This window comes from Sebastes fasciatus, chromosome 3, assembly GCF_043250625.1.
Source record: "Sebastes fasciatus isolate fSebFas1 chromosome 3, fSebFas1.pri, whole genome shotgun sequence".
In the NCBI taxonomy this organism is placed as follows: Eukaryota; Metazoa; Chordata; class Actinopteri; order Perciformes; family Sebastidae; genus Sebastes; species Sebastes fasciatus.
Window position 1 is genome coordinate 14,430,203 of NC_133797.1, and position 17,249 is coordinate 14,447,451.

A 17,249-nucleotide genomic window follows, 5' to 3' on the forward strand; every position below is an offset into this window, starting at 1 on the left:
TTTGCTTTCTTTGTCTCACAAACAGCCCAAAATCCAAATATATTAATTTAAGATGTAAAACAGAGAAATATTTTATTTAATAAATATCTTTATTAATTGAATATCAAAAAAGTAGTTGCTGATTAATTGATTAATCATTCACCTCTAACTTAACTACAAAATATACATGCCGTAGCAGGAAATCAGTGAGGTTATCTGGTTTATGTTTTAGTGTTATGTTCTCTTTTTTTCCCTTGAAATTTGTAGTTTAATTAATGATACATTTTAGGATTTAAATGCTTGTCGATTAGGCTAAACTAACTATATAGCTGTCAATTTCTTACCTTTCTATAATTTAAGTTGTATATTTGTCATGAAAAATGCAAATTTTTAAATGTATATAATACAACGGACATGACCTACTAAACTTTACTACGCTCTGGTGGTGTTGTTGTCCAGCTCCTTCATGGTTCAGTGAGATGGATGTATTCTCCTGCATCAAGCAGTGAAGGCGTGTCGTTTTCAGAGTTTTCTGAGTTGGCCAAAGTGTCATCGTGGTCAGACACGGTGCTCGGTGGTGTGATTGTTTCAGATCCTGAGGTGGAGCCTTCAGAGGTTTGGCAGACATTCTGCTGGCCGTCAACAGGAGGCAGCAGCTCGTGGTTCATTGGCTCAGACAAACTGGAGCTGGAGCTAACAGCAGGGAGAGGCATGAACTGCTGAGGCAGGGAGTACCTCATCACTGCAGGGGCAAAAAAAAAATAAAAAATCTTGACACTGCGTTCTTGAAAATGCAGCAAATAAACAGTACAATTAAAAAGGCCCATAGTTACAGCAACTTATAACATCCCTCATCACACACTGTACCTGACTGGACGTAAGCGGTCAGGTTGTCTCTCAGGATGGAGTGGAAGATGATGTCAGGGTGGATGAAGAGGGTTTGCTCCGAGTTCACCATGGCGTAGTAACGAGACAGATCCTAAAATCGAGTGGAGTTGTGATTAAAATGAAGACCGAAATAAAGATAACTGTTAGAAAGTGCATGTCTGCCTTCATCCCGATGAGCTCTGAGATGATCAGGACTCCTATAACAACATTATTCTGTTTGCCCTGCATGCTACCAACCAGACTGTTCCTCTGTCTTCATCGAGTGCATCTTCTAAAGTGAGTTGTTCTTCAATGCCGGTTTATGTCATTCATCTCCCTTTGTCTATATCAATGCAGATGAACCACTTGCTGAGGTTAAAGGGGAAAGTCATCTGAAATGAAGTCCTTTGTTGGTGGAATTTCCTGTCTCTCTCTCCTTGATTCGGGTCACGTCACGTCCAATACTTAAATGTCCAGAGTCTCCAGCCCTTGCCACTTTGGTCACCTGAACAATAACTGATACAGATATAAAGACACGTACCTGCTCACCCACACCACGTGTAAATGCTGGCAGTGTTATCTGCAGCATCACCTCCAGAATCAACTGAGATTGAAGAGCCAACAGTTCTGTATCCAGGTGCTGTGTTTGTTAGAGACAGAGATGTGTGTGTGGTTTGAGTGATGAGTTTGAGTGAATGAAAAAAGTGTGTTTTTTTCCCCCGAGTCAACCCTGCTACACACCTTGACCACTCTCGCTTTGATCCTGCACAGCACCGCAGTGAGCTGGGAAGAGTCAAAAGAGAAACACGGATATCGAGAGAGCAACCTTCAGAACATCACAGCACACATGTCAACCACCTGGAAGAGAAACAAGAGAGAGTGGAGGTATGTGATAGACAGCATGATAAGTTTTAAACCTTAATTTATGGAACCACGTACATGTTTGTTGAATTACTTTGTAGAGAGCGTCCTGAGCTTTGAGTACCAAAGGCCTCCAGGTTCCACTGTGGACTCCCCACGTCTCTTGGAGCCATGCTCGCCCCTCTGAGCTCAACCACAGCCTGTCCAGACACCGCCACATCCTAGCATCGCCAGGTCCGAGGCCACTCTGGATAATAATTATTCATATTTTAAAAAGAAACATGACATGAGCTTCTATTAAAGCATTTCACGCCTCAGGCGTCACATTTCATCTTCACTTCACATTCCATCACATAATTACACAATTGCATAGCTGCCAGTCAAATAAAGAAGTGGGCTAAAGAAACTATAAAAACGCCTCTCCTGTCGCCGGAGGGGAATCTTGATCAGAGATCCTCCTTCTGCTGTCACTGTGAGCAAGATAAACAACATCTTCATTTTTTTTTCTTCTTTTTCACATTATTTTATTTGAAGGATTTATGAGTCCCGAAAAACTGAAAGTATCAGGTACTTCAAAGTAATAAAAAAAGATGCAAAAACTAGACTCGTTTTTTTGTAACTTATTTTTTCTTTCTTATCCCTTTACAGGTAGGGTCGGTAGCAGGGCAGGAATTTCACGAAGGCCATGAGGCCTCTATGCCTCTTCAGTTTGGCCTTCTGCCCTAATATACCCTGAGGCCACAGTTGCCTTGATGCCCACCCGCACTGACCCAGCTGATTTCGCCGTTTTCTCCTCTGCCTCTTTTCTGTGGATGTATAAAGAGAACTGGATACAGCGTTGGAGGCAGGGCCCCGTTCATTCTTATGAAAGTTGCTCAGTGGCGGACAAACAAAATAAGCTTGACTTCCGAGTATAGTATTATCTTCCAGCGATCTTCCGCATCCATTGGGCCCATAAAGCAGGCACAGTGGTGTTCCTTTAACCCCGCCTCCCAGCCCTCGGACTGGGTCTCATTCACATGAACAGAGGAAGGAAAATAACTCTGGATCCGGCTTATTATTCTTTCCCAATGTAAGTTTATGGGAAAAGTCTTTCTGAGCCCAATGGCATCACGTGACCAACCCGGAAGTTGTAATTCCACCGTTACACTACTATGTAAAATTTGCTTCAGATCTCGGTGCACTTCCTGGGGGCTTGGTCAATATGTTTTTAGACACTGTGGTCTTTTGTTGAGATTCAGAATTGTTATCGTGCAAAATCAAATGAAATGCTGCACACGTAACCAGTGGTGCATTGGATTTCGAGCCTGGTATGAACCGCGGGAAAACTGGGCTGTTTATGACGATAGTTTGACACAAATCTATCATTCCAGGCCTGGTTGGTATTGCTGTTCAAATATTTTTTTTTGTCAAATTTGTTGAAATTCTCATTACATCCGATGGCAATCAATAAATCAAATGTTCTGACAAAAAGAGAAAAATCCGGTATCTGTGGCTGTCGCAGGAGTGTAATAAAGCATTACCGAACCTAGCTTTAATCATCTTGGGACCCCTCAGATTGTAATTTAAGCCCACATATGGGTCCTGACCTCCAGGTTGCACAACTGGTTTAGAACATTTCATTGCTAACAACAGAGCAACATCAAAATTAGCGTCTCAAAAAACATAAAGAAAAGGGGTAGAAAAAAGGCCATTTTTGCAATGCACCTCTTTTTTGATATCTTTCACTGATGTGCTTTTTGATCCCAGGTCTATGATGTCATCACAGGTCTCCAAGAAGTATCGCCAGGTACAAGCAAATCCATCACAGAGCGGCGTGGCCACTTCCTGCAAAGTACACTCGAGCCTTGGGATGATCGTTTGTAGAAGAGACTGTAACATCGGCTCACACATGTCCTCTATGGTGAGAAGCAGTAAAAAGAATCAAGATGAAGAACACGGTCTCATTTTACATCGTCTGACCTTCACAGACACACACCTGTGATAGTGTGAGCGATGTGATCCTGCAGCAGACCGGCCTGTCGCAGTCCTGCAGAAATCTGTTTCTCCACATCAGAACGGTACAGTGACAGCTCCTCCTTCAAGGCCGCCATGGCAGCTTTTACCTGATGCTTTGCTGTCCTGTAGACCTCAGACAGCAACTGACAGACATGCATAAATATACATATACTGTAGGGTAAGAGAAAAACACATGTGCATTGGTTTCTGCCTATTCATATGTATGTGTATTTGTCCTTTTCACTCACTCTGATCCAAGCTGTCCTCCTCCTGCTGTGATGTACAATAATCCTGGGGAACACTTGCTCCTTGAGGTAGGACATCACTTCTTCCATCACCATGCTTATCAACACCTGAAGGACAAAGAGAGACAGAAGAAGAACAACAACAACAAGTAGAAAGATGGGACATATTAGAGAGGCAAACATACCAAACCTGTTGGTTCAGGCAAACAGAAAGTGGCATGGTTTGAAATGGACAGAGAAATGGGAGAAGGAGGATTTATGGGAGGCAAAGCAGTTTAGAGGATGACGTCTTGTCTGATGATTGCTCACCTCTTCCCCATCGCCCACTGGATGTACCTCTGTTTGACAGTTTCCTCTGAGCTTCTTCAAGGAAGACACAGCGTCTAAGAGGGCCCTGGATTCTGGTGAGTGTTCACACCAGAGCGCTAACAGACCACCAGACATAATCAATGGAACGGACGGGAAAAGAATAACTTGAAAATACGGCATTTGAAGGGATAGTTTGGGTGTTTTGAAGTGGGGTTGTATGAGTTACTTCTCCATAGTAGGTGTATTAATTACAGTAGATGGCGGTCGGCACACCCCCAGAAGCAGACAGGAGTACCTACACCGGAGCAAAGCAATACAGTGCTATGTACGGGGACGAGAGCAAAACATATTTTAGTCACCTAAAAGAAACGCTCACCCGAAAAAATCAATATCCTTCTAACTGTACGCTAGCTTTATCTTGCCGTCAGACAGCCCTTTCCTTTACCTTTCCGATGGGGAACTGAACTGAAAGTGAAACGTATCTATGCTCTCTCCAAAGCCAGCAAGCTCAGATGATAAAAACAGTATAGATAAGTTTCCCTTCCGGTTCAAATCGCCGGTGAAAAATATTCTAGATATAGCGTACACTTATACGGATATAATCTTTTGGCCCCGAAATATTTTTTTCTGTCGTCCCCGTCCACTTCACTGCATTGCTTTGCTCCGGTGTCGGTGCTCCTGTCTGTTTCTCAGTGCCGGGGGCACACCGACCGCCAGCTACTGTAAGTAATACACCTACTATGGATAAGTACCTCACACAACTCCACTTCAAAACACCCAAAAAGCGGGTGGACATTTTTGTGTGGCTCATGATTGGGAACAGTGATGAGAGAGACTATACCAGAGCTCTGATGTTGCGTTGCAGTTCGTAGTATGTTGGCCCACCGCGTCTGCTCCTGGTATGATCCAGCGGCCAGACACACTGGGGCACTGTAAGGGTGCTGCATAAAGACAGGAAATGCTGTGGGGCAATCCCAACATGCCAGTTTATAACCGGATTTACCTGAAATGTGCATGCAAACATGAGGACAGACATGAAGACACATTCAAGAGTATTTGTTTGAGTAAAATAGAATAATGTATACAGACAGCAAATAGGTGCTGCAGTTTAAAAGTGTACCTTTGATGTGTCGGCACATGTTGTCCACTAACTCGTGATGCTCTTGTATGGACGTGCAGATATGACAGCCAGAGAGAACCAGCTCTGTCTTACATCCCCAACCACCTTCAAATACCTGGAGCATTCAATGTCACATCCAATCACACACACAACATGTGCAGATCAGGCTACAGAAGCAGATGTAGGTCAGGGAGCAGATGGATTTCTGTCTGTACCTGTTTGGAATCACGACTCTCGACTGTGAAACTGTTGGTGACCCGCAGGTGGCGATGTGTCCAGATCCCCTCCACGCATTGGGGCAAAGTACCCTCCAACACAATCCCAGCATGCGCAACAACATCCTGGAGCGCAGGATACAAGTTTGTTAAAGAAAATCTACGGTTCATCTCTATAAATGTGCTGAGATAAATATGACAGATTACATTTTCTCACAGGATGTTTAGTCAGAGGGCGGGGTTCGGTGGGCTCCACGTGTTTGTTCCTCATGTGGGTGAGTAGATTTGAGCTGAGGTGACGCCGATAAAGAGGAGCCAACGTCTCCATGATGTCAGCAGTGTGCTCTGTTTGTCCACAGAAGGAAAGACAAGGGATACTTTCCAAATCACACACTTTTTTTCTTTTTTTTTTACTTTTAGTACATACTGCAGCAGCCCTTATAAAGTACGTACTGTTACATGCAGTATGCGTACAATTAAGACATACTACTACGTCAAAACATTGCGGCTTGAACTTTGACCCTCTTGCTCATATATCTGCTGCAAAGGATTGTGGGTCAGAATAGCCAGAAAAGCATGCTGGCTTGCTGCAAAATGCGACCGAATGTAGTAGGACATCCTGGTATTTTTGGCATACTGCATTTGACATACTATGTATTGAGACCTACTAAATCTTTTTCTGGCCTACTTAATAGTATGGTAGAACGCATAGTAGATTTCCGCATTTTAGTACCAGCATGCAATGTAAAGTTTGGGCGAAACATTAACGGAGATCCTGAATAAATGAGTGGAGAAATGATGCTTCACCAGATCTTCATCATATTGAATCCGTTTCGGAGATCTCCAGCACAATGAATGTGGGAATATGTGGATCTTTCCTTTAATTTGTCACCTATCTATATGTATGTTACCTCAGTGACAGTTCACACACAGAGTTGATGTGGACACCTAAGCAACAGGTGTCATATTAATTTGCAGATTGGATCTGTGTGCGTGTCCTGTCTGCTTGCACTCGCGGGTGTTTGGTAAATAGCGACATTCTCTGCTATTGAGCATGAATGACAAAGGACAGAGAGAGGGAGGTTAAACGTGTGCAGGCCACAAAGAGAGGGATAAGATTATTACATATTTATGTGTAAGAAGTAAGAGATAATGTACATTATGTACATTATCCTGCTTATTACACAGGAACTTACTTAAGAAATCAATAATTTGACACAAAAATGGTCCTCCAGAGTCCGACATCAGAACTGCGTCCATAGCAACGGTCTGTTATATATAGCAACGGTCTGCTATAAAGAAATAACAGACCGTAGAACGCCATGATTGACCAATCAGAGTCGAGTATTCAACAAAGCCGTGCAATAAATAAATGTAATATTAAAGTTCCAAAACACTGACAGAACAGACTCTTCCAAAACCAACAACATTTTCTTAACATCTCAACAACTGTCAGTAATTGGATGGGTTATTTAAGAATAAATGAACATTCGGATATTCAAATAGCCATGAAAGATGTGACTGGCCGCTTGGTCTAATAAACACAAATCCCTTCTTCACTGATTCTCAGAAATATTTTACCCCCATTTCTTCAGGCTTACCTGAGATGTACCTACGTTCTTTGGAGTTTAGGTGACAGGTGAGCTTCCCTCCCATTCTCTTTCATCAGTCTCTTTCCTCTTGTCTTATACTGTCCTGTTACTCTATCCTCACCGGTTGCACTTGTTTGTCCTCACCCTTTTGATCACCCTCTCTCCACCTCTTCCAATATTCATACGTCATTTCACTGTGGTGGACTCAATAAAACTGATTTATGTTGACAGTCAATACTTGAGACAAACGTGGCAAAACAACATCTAACCCCAGCGATGCCCTCATATTCTCGTTTATGCGCAGCAACGTTAAACAAAGGAATAAGGACGAGGATCTTATTCCAGAGAGAGCGAGGACTATTTAAAATGAAATGATGATTATAGTCACATGTGATTTGACATAAAACACTTTGGACTGAGGCCACAAAATCCATTTTCTGAGCATGATGTGACTGTTAAGTGGCACAACCCACATTCAGCTGTTGTAATTGAGCAAACCGATGAGAGAGCGGTGCAGTCGAGAGGGGAAATTGTGTGCTGCAACTAGAGAACCACTTTTAAGAGCAATACAGTAAAGCTTTTAACTTCACCAAGCATCACCATTACTATTATCTGTAAAACTCTTCATGTCAGAGGAGAGAGAGAAAGAGGTAACTCTCAGCTGTCAGGATTATCAGAGGACAGCAGACACAACCATTACAGAAAATACAGGTAAACACACATGCAGAGACAGCTGCCGTATATGATGTGTTTCATCTTGTCTCAGCCACTGTGTGTGAGAGCCTGCTGCTCAGGTGTGTGGTCAAATATGTCTCAGAAATCGTGTCTGATGATGGAGGTTTGGATGTGTACATGCCCACAATCCTGCGTGTATAGTAGCACCCGTATAAACAGTGTGTAGACATAGATATGTCTGCACATGATAAAAGTTAAACCTGCATGAGACGGTGAAAGAGAGCTTTGAAGCCATGCTCACAGGGATCAGTATACATGTTGCCTGCTATCTCTGATTAACCCTTTAATGGTCTCACTCAGTAAAAATAATATATGGACTTTTTGGGGGGCATTTCTTTGTTACTTTGTCAAATTTCTAAATTATGAGCATCTACCAAGCTGTAGAGATGTCCGCTCACAAAAAAAGTACACTTTCAACAATCCGCATGCATTTATCTCTGTTTAAGCTGCTCTGTGTAGGATCTGGTGTCATCTAGAGGCGAGGTTGCAGATTGCAACCAACTGAAACTTCTTACGTGTGCCAAGCGTGTAGGAGAACTATGTTGGCCAACGTGAAAACGTGAATGGCCCTCTCTGGAGCCAGTGTTTGGTTTGTCCGTCCTGAGCTACTGTAGAAGCATGGCGGCCGACTCCGTGAAGAGGACCCACTCCGTATGTAGATATAAACGTCTCATTCTAAGCTAACAAAAACACAACAATTCTTATTTTCAGGTGATTATACACTAAAGAAAACATACTTATTAATATCACATTATTAATTGAAGTCATTCTGTTCAGCCAGCCCTCTTAAACTTAAAGGACCAGTGTGTAACATTTAGGGGATCTATTGGCAGAAATGGAATATAATATTAATAAGTATGTTTTCTTTAGTGTATAATAGCCTGAAAATAAGAATGTTTTTTGTTAACATAGAATGAGCCGTTTATATCTACATAGGGAGCGGGTCCTCTTCACGGAGTCCGCCATGTTTCTACAGTAGCTCAGAACGGACAAACCAAACTGTTAACTTTTCCTGCTAGGGCCAGAGTCAATAATATTACTCGCTCTCGTCGCCGCCGCTCCCTCCCTCTTGCTTCACCACTCACTTCCCACTTACACACACACTCTAAGCACTGGCTCTACTCCAAATGGCTCTAGAGAGGGACATTCATGTTTTCACGTTGGCCACTGTAGCTCTCCGACACGCTCGGCGCACAGGAGAGGCTTCAGTTGGTTGCAATCTCCTCACCTCACCGTTAGATACAGCCAGAGCCTACACACTGGATCTTTAACTAAATCTTTAAAATAGTTACTTTTGAGAACTTCACCACAAACAGGACACTTGATAATTATGAACTTCCTGGGAGGAAGCCACCCAGAAAAGGGCCTGGTTCTGAAAGGCGCAGAGCATACTTCTATTGATTGCTAGCTAATTTTCAACAATATATCACAGCTCAAAATGTGCCGAGAAGACCATTAAAGGCATGGACACCATACTTATGGTCATGTCTGTCTTACCATGTGCCACCTGTCACAAATTGAGAATAAACAGATTACATGTCATCTGACAGTTTACATAGCGTATGATTCAATGAAATATGATCCACCTGTCAAAGCCGATCTGGTCTACATGTTCTCTGGATCGGACTCGGAGAAGATGTAGACAAGATCGGCTCAAATTGTTAAAGGCTAGTGAAATTGGATCCATTTAACATAGCTCAGGCCTGACATACAGTACATGATGTGCTACTGTATGTTTCCAAAAATACACAATAATTTAACACTAGGCTACATGTGGATGTCCGGGGAAAAAACAAGACTGTGCACATTACAACAACTTATGTGTCAAAATGTCATCCGAGGCCAATCACGCCTTATTCTTGCATGTAAAGTATGCCATTCAATGAAAGAAGAAGTGCTACGAGGAGGGGGTGGGTGAAGTAGTTAAAGTAACAAGCAAAGACACAGGAATGAATTTGGCCTTGGGATGTGAGAATGTACCATAAATCACAGAGTCATCAAAGTCAAACCGACACCGCAGAGTGATGTATGGCTACATCTGGTGCCGGCGCATTGGCTAAGCTTCAAGTTTGAGAAGGAGCGAGTAAGCAGTAACTTCAGAGCCTCTCATACTGTACATAGATAGAGCATGAATTCAGACTCATGTATGGCAACTGCACGTACGACACTGACACCGAAACACACGCTGCTCCTCCCCCTTTTCTTGCCCTCCCATGTTCCCCACTTTTCATCTGTTTCATGCAAACCTGCTGCTTCAGTCTGACTCAAACCGAACAGGCTTCAGATCTGTAGACCACCTGCGCTTACGCCATGAGCTGCCAAACCGTCCTCCCCGTCTCCCTCCACCAGGCAGAGGCAGAAGGCCTCGCCTCGACGCCCCTGTCGGTGGACTCTGCAGAGCGGTGTGAGGAACATGAAGAGAGCCTGACCCTGTTCTGTTTGGATGACCTGGAGCCTTTATGTGAACAGTGTGCAGCTGTGAGCCACGCAGAACACAGGGTTTACCTCCTGGCTGAGGCTGCTACTGACTGCAAGGTAGGAATCAGGTATCAGGCTCTGCAACCACCACATTGTAACTACATTGAAAACTAATGTAGTTAATTGAGCCCTTGAGAGAAGTAGCTATTACTATAAAGCTGGGGGAGAAGTCAAATAATGTGTAGTTTAGAGAATAATGAATCAATATAAATGGATAACTGTTTATTTCAACACGTTCTCATCCTAACTCATCACATATTGTCGCTTTGTCATGACCCTTTGCGTCATTTTATTTTTGCCATCAAAACTGCTAGTTCTCCTTGGCGTTACCTTAGGATTAGGCAACAAAATCAAAATATCCACAATAGTTAGGTTTAGGAAAGAACTACGTGGTTGGGCTTAAAACTATTACGTTTGTACAGTGAAAATGACACTGGACGTTGTGAAAGCGGGACACGAACAAACAGCTGATTGTAACGGGATGCACGGGACACGAACACCGGTCTCCTGGATGACGCCTTGTGTTTGTTGGACCCGTCCACCTCCCCTCCTGCACTCTTTCGCTCTTTAAACTACGTCACCACACTCCCGGCGCACTTTCTAGGAGCATTTACTGCTGCCGCAGATGGGTTTACATTATAGTTAATGGAACTCCCAGTGCGTTTCATACCGGCGCTAGAGGGTGCGGCGGTACCGAACACCGGCGGCTGTGACAAATCCTCGGTATTTAACGCCCTGGGAATGAGAACTGGCTGTTTGTTTTCCATCTTCAAATCACTGCTACTCCTTGTACTTAAATTTGAATGCAGGAATAGTACTTGCTGTACTTGTAGCTATTTTTACTTAAAGGGGACATATCAGGCTCATTTTCAGGTTCATACTTGTATTTTGGGTTTCTACTACAACATGCTTACATGCTTTAATGTTCAAAAAACACTTAACACTTTATCTAACGACTAAAACTATCCAGCATTTTACAAGAAAAGATGAATTATTAGAGAAGAGCAAGACAAATCTAATATTTTTGTGTAGAGGAATATATTTTTGATTCTCTCCTGTCACATTAGTCATCATGTAAACCTGAGGTTTAACTTGTGTCCGCTTTGAAGGAGCTACTGAAGTAAAAGGCTTGAAATAGGCCTCCTTATTCCTCCACTGAAAGCAATAAAGCATCATGCTGAAGTATTGGATCCAGAGCAGATGGCAGGAATTCACTGTCGTCGAGGACTCTTCAGCAGGGCAGACGAATGCCAATGAGAGTGCTTGAAGCCAAACAAAACAGTGGCACAAAGACGTGAAATAACAGCAGAGCTCTCGACTATACACGGCACGCTCTTCCAAGATTCAAAGCTTTTTTTTTTTACTGAGACTTAGTGTACGACTGTTTGGTACTTTTTTCATTAACATGCTTCCTGCGACCACAGCAAGTGGAGGCAGTCAGGGATTTTTTCATCTCCTGTAAATATTTGTTTTCCTGCCCAAACAGATGCCGTCTGTTATAATCCAAGATTAGTTTACACAGGCAGAATTCAGAGTGAGGTTTAAAGAGGCACCGAGCTCAAAACTAAGCTGTTAATTATTGTTGCTATCATCGTGTCACAAAACGCAGTTTAGATCTCATTAGACGTGCAATTTGACCTACACACACACACACACACACATACTCACCGAAACGCTAGAACAACCTGAAGAGCTGGTGGATTATGTTAAATTTGAGTGAAGTCAGTGTTATATCTTTTAAATATTATTGATTTATTAATACTGTTGAATTAAGGTATAAGCAGCATGTTTTAGCTGGTTGAAGCAGAACAAATGTATGTCATGTATGTAAAATCCTGCAGTCCACCCACACAGGTGTTTCCACTTGTTAGAACTCTTCTCAGGACATTGTACCCTGTTATCTTTTTTAGTGCTATATAGAGTTTGGTAATATTTTGGTAACGTGAAATAATCAGAGTTTCTGCAGTGTTCACCAATTTAAATTTAAGACTTTTTAATACCACAGACAGATCAATTTAATACCTTTTTCATAATCTTATACTGATAAAAATATGACGGGGTGCCAGCAAGGACATAAAGCCTACAATTATATATTAAGTACATGTCTTTATTGACATTCATATCACAGTTTTGTCAGTAAAAGTACTCATAGTTCAGAATGGCCCCTCTCAGTCTATTATCACATATTGCTTGATTATAATTATTGATGAATTAACATGTAAGCAACATTTTAATATTGTAGCTTGAAAAGATGGAGCTAACTGTAACTGCTATTGCAACTGCACCTGCACCTCCTCATGGCTCTGTTTTCAGGCTTTAAAAAATCGATCCCGTGACTGGAGACTTTGACCAATCACAGGTCATTTCAGAGAGAGAGCGTTCCTATTGAGCGTTCCTATTGGCTGTGTTCCGGCTGGTGGGCGGTGCTTGGTATTTCCTCAACTGATCTCAACATGGCTCCCGAGTCACAAACTTTCTTACTTTACAGCTAAACAGTACACTACAAGATGTTTCTGAAAACATTTGAGGCCAGAAATAGGCATTACAGTAACAGAATATTGATTCATATTTGATCAGCGCTGCCTAGTTTGAACGTTTGATCAGAGTTTGTGAGTGATTGACAGCTGCTCAGAGACGGTAAGGCTCCAGCTCGGCTCCGATTGGTTGTTTTCCTCCGGTCTGTGAAATCTTGCAGATGCCATTAGGAGCACCGGAAGACACAGAGGCACATGATTTTTTGCAGATTCAGATTAGTCATATTTGCTCCATTTCTACCCACTGCTGCTTTAAGTAGAGTACTTGTCTTTGGCTACACTGTGATAGTTACAACACATCTACTAATGGAGCACAGTTTCAAAGTAATTCTCCTTTTGTCCACTAGGAGGAGCTCAGAACATCACTAAACGGACTGAAGAAGAAGATGATTGACTGTGAGGAAGTCACACAGACCTGTGAACATGCAACCAGACATAACCAGGTAGAACTGTGACTAAAAAAAACATCACTTGATGATTGGTTCCCTGCTTTAGGACCTCCACTTCTTTCCTCACACATTCCTTGCTTTTTCTATTCCTCCCAGGCTGAGGCCAAATGCACAGAGCAGCACATGAAAAAGGAATTTGAGAGTCTTCACAAGTTTTTGGTAGAGGAGAAAGTAGAAAGGCTAGTGGCGCTCAGAGAGGAGCAGCAGGAGAAGAAGAGAGATGCAGAAGAACAGATAGACGGCATGAATCAGGTGATCAAATCTCTGGAGGAGAAGATCCAGCTGGTTGAAGAGGAGCTGGATGCAGGAGGAGACGGGGTGGGATTTTTAGAGGTAACCAATCAAATGTTAACCAGTCAATGATTGGGAGCAAGTGTTTGTATTTAAAATAGTAACCATGTTAACTCTTTTTTACAGCACTACCAAGACATGATGATTAGGTATGTGACATTTATGGGTATTTTTCGCACACATATAGGCACATACACATGCAGGTGAAACTGTATAACTGTGTGCATGTTCCTGTTTATTTACTGCAGCACATGGGCAGATCACAGGGAGCCACAGAACACACCTCTAATAGATGTAGCCCAACACCTGGGTAACCTCAAGTATGCTGTGTGGCAGAAGATGAAACACATCGCCCCATACAGTCAGTCTCTTTCTGCATGCACTTCCTGCTTCCTTCTTCCTCCTTCCTTCAGTACCCTCTGACCCGGTTTGTATCCTCCAGCTCCAGTGACCCTGGATCCCAGGACAGCTGGCCAGTTTCTGAGGGTGTCTCCTGGGTTAAACAGCGTCCATATCACCCCTGGACCCTCACAGGGACTGGGACAGAGTCTGGATGTCCCGGTCCCAGCTAACCCTGAACGTTTCCATCCTTATTCCTGCATCCTGGCGAGAGAGGGCTTTGACTCAGGAGTGCACTGTTGGGATATTGAGGTATTTATACGTACTGAGTCTGAGCAGTATAACTATGAGCTACAATTATTGGTTAATATTAGCTTAGAAAATAGTTTCAGTAGACATGATTAATAGGCTGCTTTTTAATGCTCTGGTCACTTTCTTGATTTATGATTAATATATTTCTGTTTAGTTTCAGTTTATATATTTGTATTATTTGGTTTTTGTTTTGTAAGAATGCGCTGTCCTTACACATTGTTGGTCACTGATAGTAAAAGTAGTGTTAAAGGTGCTCTATATGATTTCCAGAGCATTAATATAGCAGCAAACAACTATTTGCTATAGAAAGATATAGAGGAGCAATGTCTACCTGAGCAGAGAATGAAGTCACTCTCCATCCGTGTGTGTTGTAGGCCTAATCCAAGCTTCTCCATGCTTTATTTACATAGTCGTTTGTGTATGTGAGCGTACCCCACTGGCTAGCTCCATATACTCTATAAAATATGGACGTAGTCTCCGTGACGTCACCCATAGGTTTCTGAAGAGCCGTTGTGAAGCTGAAAGTGGGTGGCTCCATCCGTCTCCATCTTCGCATCGATGACACAGCCTAGTTCACGGCTAATCCATAAATCGGTAAAGAGCAGGATTGTCGGTGGAGCCGAGGCAGGCCCGGGTGATGTAGCAAAGCAGATAGCTGGCAGCTAGCGACCTGGATACGGCACCCACCTGTCACTCAAAGCGGCAATGCCCTCATCAATGCCAAACTTTAAGCCTTAATATAAATTAAACGGTTGGGTTAAATAAAAATTCACTCCCATACAGTTGACATGAACGGGGAAATTAGCTATAGAGACCAAAACTGTATTTTTGTACCAGGTTGTAAACATGTTTATTTCTGCTGTAAAGTTGTGCATTTTAACATGGGGGTCTATGGAGATTTACTCACTTTTGAAGCCAGCCTCAAGTGGTCATTCGAGGAACTGCAGTTGTTGCACTTGCGAGTCAGCTTCTTTTCTCAGCACCGGTGATTGCCGATTGGCTAGCTCACGGCCGCCGCTTTGCACCGCTCTCATACGGTGGTTACAGCTGATAGCGCCGTCCCAACCAACAGCGCCGTTATTGAAGCGTTGCACCCTCCAGTTTTCCTCCAGGACAACACTGTCAGGTCAGCAGTGTTGCCATTGTTTTCACTGTTAGCACCATCAGCTGCGAGCTGCCGGCTCAGCCATCGCCATGTTGAGAGCAGTGCAGAGGCAATAGCAATGCTCCCAATTTTGCATTTAGCACCTTTAAATATCCAGTCTTATCTGTCACAGTTAATTAAAGTAACATTTCAGGGATCCTTGCCAAAAAAGTACATTGAACCATTTTTGTCAAAATTATGTGTTTATGTAAACAAAAATATGGTTGGGCTATAGTATACACGTACCTTGAGATAAATTTGTTTCTGAGCTTATCCCTGCCATCCAACCTGTGTGTCTAATCTTTTTCTCTATTGATTTCAACAGGTTGGTGACACCAACAATTGGACAGTCGGTGTGGCTGCTCAGTCAGTGTCCAGAAAGGCAGAGTTTGAGGCCTGTCCAGAGGCAGGACTCTGGTGCATCAGCCTGCAAGAAGGCGAGTACCTGGCTCTGACCGCTACCACTCGGACCCTAAAGTCACCCCACCTCAGCAGGGTCCGTGTGATGCTGGACTGGGATGAAGGGACGCTGGAATTCATGAACGCCGATACTGACATGAATCTTTTCACATTTAGACATCGCTTTACTGAAAAGGTATACCCATACTTTGAGAGTATATCGTCGTGTGGGGGCTTTGCTGTGTTGGCACAGAGAGTGAAGGTCAGCATGGGGTCAGATGATGTCCCCGTGGAGGACACTGATATCGCTGAGGAGGATCAGGGGATGAAAAGGGAATCCAGCACTGAGGGAGACATTAACGCTGAATTGACCAACAGCAATGGCAAGATGTCAGAGTGTGAACATCTGACTGAAGACAAAAACTTGCTGATGTGTTCTATGAGAGAGAAGAAGAAAACCAAACGTCAGAGATGCACCACGAAGGACCAGCTCAATAAAACAAAACCTGCTGAGAAGGAAAAAACAAAAGACGACAAACCTGTTTTCAATAAAAAGCAGTAAGCCCAGGTTCACTGTGACCTACCATGTTTCACTGAGACTTCGTCCACAATGAATCTGACATTCACAAACAAATCCAGATGAATCATGTTCATGGTATTGGCGAGTACGCCAGTCTATGCACCGATCCGATACCATCATTTATTAACCCAGAGAAATATCAACTTGTTAAACCGTCAATCAACTCTTCGTCACCGCTCCAAAACAGTAGCCTTCACTGTGCTGTTGCCCTGGATGCATCACGGCTGCCACTGGCAACCACTGTTTTAGAGCCGTGAAGAAGATCTGATTGCAGGTAGTTTGTCACGTGACGATAGCAAACAACAACTGTGCGGTGCGAGTGGAGAGTGCAACGGTAACGGTAGTCAGAAGTTCAGGTATCAGAATCGGTATCGGGAAGGAAAAAATGGTATCGGAACATCTCTCTTCCTGTCAGGATGAATTGTAATTAATTTGGTAATCCCTTGACTTTTCATTTAGCGACATCATGTGGTCAAAATTTGGTTTATGACCAAATACCTGCAAAACTAATGACCCTATTAATTATTCCCATCAGCCTCAGCTGTACTTTTAGTGCTATTAGCAAATGTTAGAATGCTGACATGCTAAACATCAACATATTAGCATTTTCATTGGGAACATGTTAGCATGCTGACATTAGCATTTAGGTCAAAGCACCACTGTGTCTGAGTACAGCCGCTTGCAAAGATGTAGACGACGATGAGTCTTGTGGTGCCTTCAAATGGGGTCGTGTTTACCGTGTTTACGAGTTTAGGCCATATGAACGCCCCCCTCTTGTGGTATTCACGACCTCGTAAGTGGA

General features: G+C 43.1%; 1 protein-coding gene across 1 annotated transcript in view; it reads left to right on the forward strand.

Annotated features, from left to right (window-relative positions):
* The first annotated feature begins 13,464 nt into the window (after nt 1-13,464).
* The window catches only part of LOC141764162 (zinc-binding protein A33-like), a 4,241-nt gene continuing 456 nt past the window's right edge, over nt 13,465-17,249 (forward strand). The window contains exons 1-5 of the mRNA XM_074629143.1: nt 13,465-13,715; nt 13,800-13,822; nt 13,922-14,034; nt 14,116-14,324; nt 15,794-17,249. The exon at nt 15,794-17,249 is cut by the window's right edge and continues 456 nt beyond it. Coding sequence (XP_074485244.1) covers nt 13,506-13,715; nt 13,800-13,822; nt 13,922-14,034; nt 14,116-14,324; nt 15,794-16,429 — 1,191 coding nt within the window. The 5' untranslated portion in view covers nt 13,465-13,505 and the 3' untranslated portion in view covers nt 16,430-17,249. The remainder of the gene's footprint in view (nt 13,716-13,799; nt 13,823-13,921; nt 14,035-14,115; nt 14,325-15,793) is intronic.